This window comes from Salvia miltiorrhiza, chromosome 2 (genome assembly GCF_028751815.1).
Source record: "Salvia miltiorrhiza cultivar Shanhuang (shh) chromosome 2, IMPLAD_Smil_shh, whole genome shotgun sequence".
Taxonomy (NCBI): domain Eukaryota; kingdom Viridiplantae; phylum Streptophyta; class Magnoliopsida; order Lamiales; family Lamiaceae; genus Salvia; species Salvia miltiorrhiza.
Genome location: NC_080388.1, coordinates 30,716,531 through 30,728,395, shown reverse-complemented (window position 1 = coordinate 30,728,395; position 11,865 = coordinate 30,716,531). Strand labels below are relative to the sequence as shown.

The 11,865-nt window shown below is 31.9% G+C and overlaps 1 protein-coding gene across 2 annotated transcripts; it reads left to right on the top strand.

Annotated features, from left to right (window-relative positions):
• Positions 1–7,216: 7,216 nt before the first annotated feature.
• LOC131013300 (E3 ubiquitin-protein ligase RMA1H1-like) lies at positions 7,217–10,388 on the top strand. Of its 2 annotated transcripts, none has more exons than XM_057941370.1 (2): positions 7,217–7,483; positions 9,412–10,388. In XM_057941370.1, exon 2 carries the CDS (start codon positions 9,417–9,419, stop codon positions 10,194–10,196), a length of 780 nt encoding a protein of 259 aa, XP_057797353.1. In that variant the 5' UTR covers positions 7,217–7,483; positions 9,412–9,416; the 3' UTR covers positions 10,197–10,388. The 2 variants fall into 2 exon arrangements, with proteins under 2 accessions (XP_057797353.1, XP_057797354.1); XM_057941371.1 differs by having other exon boundaries at positions 7,221–7,488.
• The last annotated feature ends 1,477 nt before the right edge of the window (positions 10,389–11,865 follow it).

The window sequence follows — 11,865 nt, the reverse complement described above, 5'->3', positions numbered from 1 at the left end:
GCTGAATATGATGCTGCGGGAAGTTGCTGCTCACAAATTCTGTGGCTAGTCCAACAACTGAAGGACTACGGGATCGAAGAAAGGAAAGTCCTCATCTATTGCGACAGCTCCAGTGCTATTGCAATCACAGATAATCCTGTACATCACTCCAGATGTAAACACATTGCAGTACGTCATCACTTCATCCGTGATCATGTTGAAAAGAAGGATGTATCAGTTGTGAAGATTCATACAAGCTGGTGGACGTCGTATTCCACCAAATAATTCCTGCAGAATTATCAAGAACTAATTAGTATAATGACAAGTAGGGTCGATCCCACAGAGAGCAGGTAAAATCATTCAATTCCCTAAAATCTATAATTTTGGCGATACCACCACGCCTTAATTTTGAGAAAAAATATTAATTAAACTAAGAAAACAAAATTAATCAAATAAAATACTCTAGAAAAATATCAATAGAAAGGTAATTCGGCTCAAATAAATCCACACTAATTCAAAGCTCTGATCATCGATGCAAAGATTAATTAATCCCTATAAACCAACCAGTTATAGGATACCGTGAAACGCAATGGACGTACCCCAATTCCTACTTACTGTGTCGATAAACAGCTGGAGACGCCAGACCTGCTTATTTCCCTTATTAAAATATAACCTAGCTGGAGACGCCAGACCTAGATTTAATATTCTAATAGCATTAAGATGAAGGAACCCAATTTAGACCAATTATCCTAGATACGCTAGTAATAATTAATCCACCAATTTATTCCTACTACGAACATGGTAGTTTTATCACTAATCAGCCCTATTCCAACAATTACGGATTGGATGTGCTAATTGACTGTAATCCAATTAAACCTAAGTTGATCAGGCTTAAATAAAATCAGAATTATCTTTAAACCCTAGGAATAAATCGAAATCAATAGGAACCAATTTTATGCTCAATTAGGTCTCACAGATTAATAAATTAGAGCTTCTTTATTCTCACCGAATTAGAAAATTAGCTACTCATAATTAAACTAAGAACACTAAAATAAATAAAGATGAACATAAAACGATAAAAATAAATTGCAAGAAAATAAAAGAAGTCACCACAATTGGAAATCAAAAGAATTCGTCTGCCTTGATCTTGAGAATCCAGCCGCAAGTGTTAAATCAAAAACAAGAACAAGAACAATTAAACCTTAATCTGATAATTAAAAAACGTGAGTTGCAAGACTAACTTAAAATTTAAAAATCAAATTGTGTCATCCTCAAAAGTCAACTAACCCCCCTATTTATATCTCCCATACGGCGGCTAAGTGGGGGAACAAAGTTACGGAATTAAAATCCCCTAAAGTGGCCGCATAATCATGCCAACAAATGGGCTTCGGCCCTTTTAAAAAAAATAAAGCATAGGAAATAATTAAAAACAAGAGTTTTGGGCTAAATAAATTCTAGACAATTAATTCCAAGTCCAATCTCCAAACATCTTCTTCACAGTCCATCATCTTCATCAAATCCACGCCAATTTCATCCAAAATCTCGACTTCCTTCAATTTCTTCCATCCACAAGATCCATCTCCAATCCATCTAATTCCTGCATCCAAAATACCACAAATCATGTAAAAGCATATAAAACCCATAGCAAACACACACTAAACTAGGTAACTAAAATACACACATCACAAGCATTCAACGAGCCGACTTGCTAACCAAGGCTCTTCCGAAAGATAGATTCAATGATCTATGTGGAAGGATCAAACTACTCAACCCGAAAGAATGATGCTGAAATCAAGATTTCAACTTAAATCTCAACAACTGATGTCAAGTCAACGGAAGCTCCTCAACTGATGACGTTGCGACCTAAGAAGATGAGTCTTCTTCTGAGGGGGAACTGTTCTTAACTATTCAACTGAAATCGTGGTATCGACTGACTACAATTCTCAGTCGACCAGTAAGTAATTTTAACTTAAAGTAAAATAATATCTTTCAGTTAAATCAGTTCTGAGTCTTTAAGTTCATAAAATCTTTTCTCTAACTGATCAGTTACTTTAAATTGCTTTAACTGATTATTGGAAACCGGAAAATGAAATATCCTTGCTGGACAAGTGCCTTTAGTAGTATTTAAAATATTTTCAGTGGTTCTTATTTTCTTTTGCCTAAATCATTTCAACTCTTCTGCCTCTGCAATAAAATCTTGAAAATCTCACTGATTTGACAATGTGCAATGATTTTATTCATTTTCTACCTTTCTGAGGCATACGTCTTCTGCAGAGACATCGGACGTGAAGTTTTCTATTAAAATTGATTTAAGGCACCAAAATCGAAAAATCTTCACAATTCAAGCATTTTAAATACCTTATGCCTTGAAACTTTTCTTCATCACAACTTACAATTTTCCACAGACTTTTCTGTGAGAACACTTTCCTTCTACAGAAAACTCTTGTTCCGACCATGGAGAGATCAATGACAAAGAAGTCATGGAGTGGGAAAATGATGCTCGCACACCTGGTCTACGCCGGACCATTCCACTGGATCGGAACACTTCTCCGAAGTCAAGTCTCTTTCTTCTCTCATTTGTATCCAGCGATAAATAGTGTCTTCCATCCTTATGCCAGGCGCCAAGAAGCTTCTAAGCTTCAGGAGGATACAAGTTGAAGTAACATTCTCCAAAAGTTACTTCAACTGGTTATCAAGCTCATCTCACGTATCTTGTATACCTCCATGGCATGCAACAACAACGAGCCCTCACTCGTTGTCTGCCGATGACTCAACTCAAAATACCTATGAATTAACTCGCAATCATACGAGATCAATTGCAGTGGAATAAACTAACCCAAGTCGTCTCTTAAGGAAGGCTAAACAGAGTGTTCTATCGTGTTGCACACAGATAACATAAAATAAACCTAAACACTCTAATGAAGATTTTGGGTCTGACTCTCTCTCTATCTCTCTCTCCCTCTCCCTCTCTCTTATCTAATGCGTAATTGAAATAAAGTATGTAAAATTATCTAGGCAAGGATTTAAAATAAATAAGCAGGAAAGAAATAGCATGTAAATCTACGCTAGGGTTCTTGAGGAAAATCAGTAATTCATTAAAATAATGGCGCAATAAAAATAACAATTATCTAGACAGTGAACGAAATTATTAAGCAGAATAAATCTAAAGAGCATCCAGAAAGAAATAACAACTACTGTATTGAAATCATAAATCCAAAGTTTATCTAGGCAATAAATAGCAACTTTCAGTAATTGATGATAACTGGAAATAAATCTCTAACTACGAATTATTCTAGGCGTAAGAATGAAGAATATGAAAGCGAATAAACTAAATAATTTTTTTTTATTAAAAATCGTATCGTGATCAATTATGCATATGTATGGGGAACGAAAAGAGTATAACATAAAGATTTTTTTTCGGAAAGATAATAACGCCAAATTATTGTAAGCTTAATGTTTAATGAATGTTTATATTTTTTATGATTAATAAAATATACTCCCTCCATCCATCAAAAATAGTCCTAACATGGATGACACGAATTTTAATAAAAATAGTTATTGTATTGTGTGTGGAGATAGGAGTCTACTTAAAAGTAGTGTTTATAATGATAATTAATTGTATTGTGAGTGGAGAATGAGACCCACCATATGATAGAAAGTTTCTAAAAATGGAAATAGACTAATTTTTGTGGACATCTCAAAATGACAAAAAGTGACTATTTTTTGTGGGCAGAGAGAGTATGATTGAATTATTTGATTTTCACTACTAGAATATTTAGCTTAAAATGATATAAATTATTAAGAGTTTTTAGTTATTTAAAAGTTAAATCCATTTTAAATTACAATAAATGAATCCATACTAGTTTTATGAACATGTTAATATGTGAAAATAAACCGGATGAGATCCTCTATCCCACAATTTAGTGTGTATCATCGTGTACTACTGTTATTTTTTTTTATTTTAAAATTATTTTTTACTCCCTCCGTCCACCAATCAACTACCTATTTGATGGTCGGCACGGAAACTAAGAAAGCTGAAAAAGGTGGTGTAAATGACTAAAAGGGTAGTGTTAATATATTTTGATTACTTTTACTAATCTTTCATTAGAACATTATTTTAATACCTTGACTTATTAAAGTGTTCCTTTTTTTTTAATAAACAATTTCTTTCTTTCTTTTTTTACTCTTTAATTAAATAAACTAAAAACTCAGAAAATAAATAAACTGGAAATAAATAAATAAATAAACTGAAAATTCGAAAATAAATAAATAAATAAACTAAAAATTCAGAAAATAAATAAACTGGAATTAAATAAATAAATAAACTAAAAATTCGAAAATAAATAAATAAATTAAAATCTGAAAAATTCTTTTTTTAGAAAATAAATACACTGGAATTAAATAAATAATTACACTGAAAATTCGAAAATAAATAAATAAATAAATTAAAATCTGAAAAATTATTTTTTATAGAAAATAAATAAGCTTAAAGTTCGAAAATAAATAAATAAACTGAAAAATCGAAAATAAATAAATAAATTAAAATCTGAAAAATTATTATTTTTAGAAAATAAATAAACTTAAAGTTCAAAAATAGATAAATAAACTGAATATTCTGAAAATAAATAAACCGGAAATTAATAAATAAACTGAAAATTCGAAAATAAATAAATAAATAAACTGAAAATTCAGAAAATAAATAAAATGGAATTAAATAAATAAATAAACTGAAAATTTGAAAATAAATAAATAAACTGAAAATTCAGAAAATAAATAGATAAACTTAAAATTCGAAAATAAATAAATTGGAAATAAATAAATAAATAAACTGAAAATTTGAAAATAAATAAAAAATAAATAAACTGGAATTAATTAAATAAATAAACTGAAAATTCGAAAATAAATAAATTAATTAATTAAAATCTGAAAAATTATTTTTTTAGAAAATAAATAAACTTAAAGTTCGAAAATAAATAAATAAACTGAAAATTCAGAAAATAAATAAATTAGAAATAAATAAATAAACTGAAAATTCAGAAAATAAATAAAACGAAATTAAATAAATAAATAAACTAAAAATTCGAAAATAAATAAACTGGAAATAAATAAATAAATAAATAAACTGAAAATTTGAAAATAAATAATAAATAAATAAACTGGAAATAAATAAAAGAATAAATAAACTGGAATTAAATTTTTTAGAAGATAAATAAATAAATGAATAAATAAACTGAAAATTGAAAAATAAATAAATAAACTGAAAATTCAGAAAATAAATAAACTGAAAATTTGAAAATAAATAAAAAATAAATAAACTGGAAATAAATAAAAGAATAAATAAACTGGAATTAAATTTTTTAGAAGATAAATAAATAAATGAATAAATAAACTGAAAACTGAAAAATAAATAAATAAATTGAAAATTCAGAAAATAAATAAACTGGAAATAAATAAATGAATAAATAAACTGGAATTAAAATTTTCAGAAAATAAATAAAGTGAAAACTGAAAAATAAATAAACTGGAAATAAATAAATAAACTGAAAATTTAGAAAATAAATGAACTGGAAATAAATAAATGAATAAATAAACTGAAAATTGAAAAATAAATAAACTGGAATTAAAATTTTCAGAAAATAAATAAATAAATCAACTGAAAACTGGAAAATAAATTTTTTAGAAAATAAATAAACTGAAAATTCGAAAATAAATAAATAAATATACTGAACAATACGAAAATAAATAAATTGGAAATAAAATTTTCAGGACATAAATAAATTGGAAATTTAAAATATCCTACTCCATTTAATTAATATCAAAATTGGATTAAGTAGATAAGTAATGGTAGAGTGTGGTGGGTCCAATTGGTAAAGTGTAGTAATTTAAAAAGTAAGGGAGAGTATATAAGTCCAAAAAGCAGAGTAGGTAGTTAATTGGTGGACAAAATTTTAGAGGCAAATGGGTAGTTGATTGGTGGACGGAGGGAGTATAAAAATAAAATAATTATAATATTATAAACTCTAATTAATATTTATTACTATAAATTAAAATTTAAAAAATTATATATTCTAACTTTAAATTAGTTAACCCAAATAATCTATTATTAATTCAAATAAATATAATAGTATAATTATAAAGCCTAATTGAATGAGTGACCCCTTGTTAATTATCTTTATATTATATTAAAGCATAACAAATTAAAATTAAATAATAAATTAAAAGTGATAAATAATACTCTCTCCATCCCAACAAAAGTGTTGCACTTCTTTTCGGCACGGAATTTAAGGAGAATAAAATTATAGTATAAAATTGTATAGAATCATATTGTTTATAGTGTAAAATTATTATTAAAAAAATGCATTATTTTTTTCGGAACAGTTCAAAAAGAAATACGGACCGCTTTCATCCCGGCGTTGAAACAGTGGGAGTAGTACATACTCCCTCCGTCCACGAAAGAACTTCCTATCTTTCCTTTTTGGGATGTCCACAAAAGAACTTCCTACCTATTTTTGGACTATACCCCACCACTTATAATCCTCTTACTTTTCACTTTTTCACAACCCTCAATATTAATTACTCCCTCCGTCCACGAAATGAATATCCATATTTCATTTTTCGTCCGTCCACGAAATGAGTACCCATTTCCTTTTTTGGTAAGTGTACCCCACACATCTCTTTAATTAATACACTCAAAAAGTAAGACCCTTAAACTATTCACACTACACTCCATACATTTCTTAAAACCCGTGCCGTCCACAAATGGGTACTCATTTCGTGGACGAAGGGAGTATAACACTTTTTCACCACTCCTAATACACTCAACTACTCCCTCCGTCCCACCATTTTAGTCCCTTATTCCATTTTAAGATGTCCCAAAAAGATAGTCCACTTTTCTAATTAATACTATATAAAAATATTATTTTTACTAAATTAACATTATTTAATGCTTCACTTAAATGTGAAAATGATGTGTGAAAATAATAAATAAGGGTATAAAAGATAAAAATATAAAAATTAAATGCATTTTCTTAATATGTGTGAAAAGTGGGAGGGGACTAAAATGGTGGGACGGAGGGAGTACCTTTTATCCACTCTCAATACACTCAACAATATTTTTTCTTAAAACTCGTGTTACTTCCTCCTAGGAAGTTCTTTCATGGACTGAGGGAGTAATTTGAAAATAAACCCACAATGTGTATGATAACAAAAAAACAAAAAATGATTGGAAAGGAGCGATTGACGGAGGGCGTGAAAGAAAGGCGCGTGGAGACACATGCTCCGGCAAATTATTATCCTCTGCTGCACGGAGCACCCGAGCCATTCCCCAATCAACACTCCAGCTCTATACATTTCAAATCGCCGAACGTTTATCCCCATTCACTTTCTTATTTATTCATCGATTTCTCATTTCCATCAAACTGCCGATTGGTTCTCCGTTTCTCTCTCTACTATTGGAACTTCTGTATCTGCTTCCCTCTCTACATTCTGCTCTTCGTTGATTTTGGTAAGGTTTGTTGCCGTTCTCATTTCGGGAATGTCTGTGCGTTTTGTTTGGGTTTTTACAGTTTTCTTCAATTTCGTAGAATTGTTTGTGTTAATCATATTTTTTTATCACCTGGTTTTAGATCTCAAACATTTCTCTGTTTTGAGTTTTTTTCACTTTCTTAATTGAAGGTGGGTGAATTTTGTTTTCTGATTGTTTTTTCAGCTGATTTAAAAATTAAATTGGATTCCTTTGTTTTGCTTAGGCTTTACTTTCTATCTGCGGTTTTCTTTTTGTTGGGTGATAAGTTATGAAATTCCTTGAGTGTTGCTGGTTGTTGACCGATAAAATCTGGTAAATTTCTGAGGGAATGTTTCAATTTATTTAATGGAAACAGGTATCAGTTTGAATTGTGTGTTTGTATTTTGCTCCAAGCTAGAGAGTTCTGCATCTACCTAGAGTTTTCCTCTCTCTCTCTCTCTCTCTCTCTATATATATATATATATATATATATATATATATATATATATATGTGTGTGTGTGTGTGTGTGTGTGTGTATCATTTGAATCTTAGAGATTAGAACAGGTAGCATTCATGAATTTTGACTTTGGATGAGAAAAAAATAGTTAGATGTTAGATGTGCTGCGGCTGTCGTATTTCATACACCTGTTGTCCAATTTGATGCACGTTAACAATTATCCAACCAACTTCGTGCACTGCTCTCGGTGTAACCTGAATACTACCACATTTCCGGTAGCCTGGAATAAGGGGAAGGTGGTTCGAGGGTTGGACCATCTTGGATGCGTTAATTGAATGTTTTATTTCATTTGCTTGTTTGTTTGTTTGATTGCACTTTGGAATCCTCTAATTTAAAAGGTTTTTGTTTGAGAATTTTGTAGAACCGAGAGTCTTGGAAAAGAGAGGATTTTCTTTGGAAGATTTGATATGATAGTAAAGACAGTGTTTGTTTTAAAATTTGAGGGAGAAAATCTATTAAATATGTTGGACGAGATATTTATGTGAGAAAAAGTTGCTACTTGTTTTATAAGAATGGGAGATTGATTTCGTTCATGGTTGGTAGTGAGCTGTAGAATTACTGATTATGAGGGTTAGTTTCCAAGTTTGTAACAGCAACACCTTCTTATGATATTGGATCCTCATTAAGGTTGATTAGTGAGGAGGGCTGTCTCATGTTCTTTCTCATTTTAATTTCTTTTTCCCACTTAAAATTGTTTATATTTGTTTCTTGGGCAGCCTACTCTTTGTCTTTGATTTTACAAAATTTATTTCGAATTATCAAGTAGAACTTTTTAATTGACACCATCAACTATGGTACACTTACAATCCCAGTGGAACAAGATCAGTTTTTGAAAGAGAGATTATGTTTGATCAGAACCGATCACCTACCCACCGTGGGCATGCATAACGTGCCCACCATTGATGTGGCAATTTTAATTAGGAAAGATAACTAATAAATCTTACTCTAATTAAAATTATCTTACTATAATTACAATTGTCACATCATAGTGGACACGTTATGCATGCCCACGGTGGGTAGGTGATCGGTTATGTATGTTTGATTGTCATCTTATAGTAATTTTGAAGTGATGGGGAACTCTTGGGACCCATCCGCTATTTCTTTTTTCTCTTTAATGAACTGATAATAAAATCCTGTAATACTTTGTGAGACAATCCAGCCTGGAAAATGAACATGTCTCGGTTTTTTCTCTAAATTATCATTGGCCTTGGCCATTTTATCTGTTTAAAAATCTCCAATATGATTCCGATTGGTTTACTTCTGTTTTTCTTTATATTATTTCATGTTTTACTTGATTACATGATTTGTTATGACTTAAGATATTCTTTCCTGGAAATGCGAGTAGCCAACTTATTTTTCTATAACATATATTCTTTCCCTAATAGTATGTTTTTTTAAATCTTTGTGTAGTTATCATGGCTTATGAGCAAAGCTTTGGTGCCCCAACCATGCATTTGGGATCCGAGGGTGATGTCTCGCACAAACAAAAATGGAGTTCAGTTTCACAGTCTGCTATGATGTTGGAAAACTCAAATGGAGGCTTTGATTGCAATATATGTCTAGAGTCATGTCACGAACCTGTGGTAACTCTCTGTGGTCACCTGTACTGCTGGCCATGTATTTATAAATGGCTCCATGTTCAGAGCTCGTCGTTCGAGTCAGATGAGCGACCTAGATGTCCAGTCTGCAAGGCATTCATCTCTAATTCCTCTTTGGTCCCCCTCTATGGTCGAGGTAGGTCTCCATCCGAATCTGAAGCCAAGAAACGCCAGTTGGATTCAACTGTACCTCCCAGGCCAGCAGCACTTGGGCTGAATACCCTGCTTGATACTTCGGCATCAGTTTCTTCCGATTCTAATCAGCAAAATAATCCAAACCCGTTTCATCAGGATAACCAGACATTCGATCAACAGCAGCGCTTCCCCAATCCGTTTGGTAACTATTCTTCTATCCCTCCACCCACAACAACCAGCTTCTTCAGTCCGACAATTAACATGGTCAGTGAAATAGTGTTTGCTGGTATGTTTGGGAGCTCAGACTCGAATATGTTTGCTTATCCATACACGAATTCTTACCCCCTAATAGGAAATGGTAGCCCAAGGTTGAGAAGGCACGAAGTTCAGCTGGACAAGTCGCTGAACAGAGTGTCGATCTTTCTTTTCTGCTGCATTGCTTTGTGCCTTATCTTGTTTTAGTCTGTAAATCTAGACTCCAGTGTTGTATAGCTGTGTATAGATCGACATCGACACCTTCTCGGAGAACCGTTGACCACCATAGAGTACATATGCGTGTATTAGAGATCTTTATTCTGAAAGAGTGAGGTTATCCTTGTGTACCTGATTTTTTCTTGTTATGGAAGGGAATCAAACTCACAATTATATGTTGCAGAGATTCTTCCTCGTCATATTGTTTATTTACTCGTTCATCCCTCTCTACTTGTCTTTAGTTGATGTGGGTGGCTTTACATTTAGATGGTTAGGGTTGTGTGAGATGGCATTTTGGGGAATATTTTGGAGATATTAAGGTTTTGATTGCATTTTAGGGAGTATTTGGAAGGTTTGGATAACTATCACTTATTATCATATAGCGAATTCTTAAAAATTTCTTAATCTAAGGGTGTGTTTGTTTTTCATCTCTTTAAATGGAGGGATAATAAAAATTTATGCCTCTAAATGTTTGCTTTCTTATCTAATATTTACACAAACACCATTTTTCTTTCTTTATTTTCATTTCTAGGAGGGATAATATTATCACACAAAAATGGAGGGATTATATTATCCATCCTTGACGTGAAAATAAGGAAGGAAAAATGGTGTTTGTGTAAAATGTGGGATAAGAAAATAAATATTTAAAGACACAAATTTTTGTTATGGTGTTTGTGTAAAATGTGGGATAAGAAAATAAATATTTAAAGACACAAATTTTTGTTATTCCTCTACTAGGGATAAAAAGCAAACACACCCTAAAGATATTATCAAAACTATACTCAATCTTTCCTCAAAAAAAAAAAAAAAAAAAAAAAAAAAAAAAAACTATACTCAATCTACCCCAAAAAATTTTCGATTCTCGAAAATTGACTTGGAATGCTGAATATCCCATATGACTTGCCATTGTGGATCTATCATCTATTAATAGGTAAATATCACTTTTTTTAAAAAAAAACACCACCCGAATAGTGAGGGGCAGACCCCCAACCTGTAAATAACCATCAACCAATATTCTAAACATGATGTTGCTCAAAAGTGGCAACACCCAAAGGAAACAACATGGAAAATAGGAGAAAGAACATGCTAAAGACATCTAAAGGGCTAGCAAAAAAATGGCTCCACACAGTAGGCAAAGCAACATCAAAGAAGAAACAAACCAAAATGAACTATCATCATGGACACAGAATCTGAAGTTAGGATAACCAAGTTAGTCCATCCTAACCAAAGTAAGGAAATACCTAGGAGCAGAGAAACAGTCAAAAGTAGATAACTCCTGAGCCTGATGTCCTCGTCGCGTCATAAAATCAGCAGGTCGGTTTCCCTCCAGATGAATGTGAGTAAAACGAACCAGCCGAAGCTGAATGAGCAACATAATCGCTGCAGCATCCAACTCAACCCAGATATGATCAGAAAAAGGGATAGCCAATCTAAGACCATCAAGCAAGGCAAATAACTCAGCCTCAAAACTGAAAGAGACAGTACAAGGGGAACAGAAAGCAGTAAGAAGAGCTCTCGTATGATCATGAATCACGCCTGCACCGGCTCCAAGCTACATTGCGGAATTATAAGAGCCATCTGTGTTTAGCTTCACCCACAGAGAATCTGGGGGGACCCAACGCACCATAGTGGAGCGAAAGGTCCTCCTCACAGGGGAGGC

Bases quoted from the DNA above. Each gene is read 5' to 3' on its own strand.
- LOC131013300 (XM_057941370.1), top strand. From the start codon at position 9,417: ATGGCTTATGAGCAAAGCTTTGGTGCCCCAACCATGCATTTGGGATCC.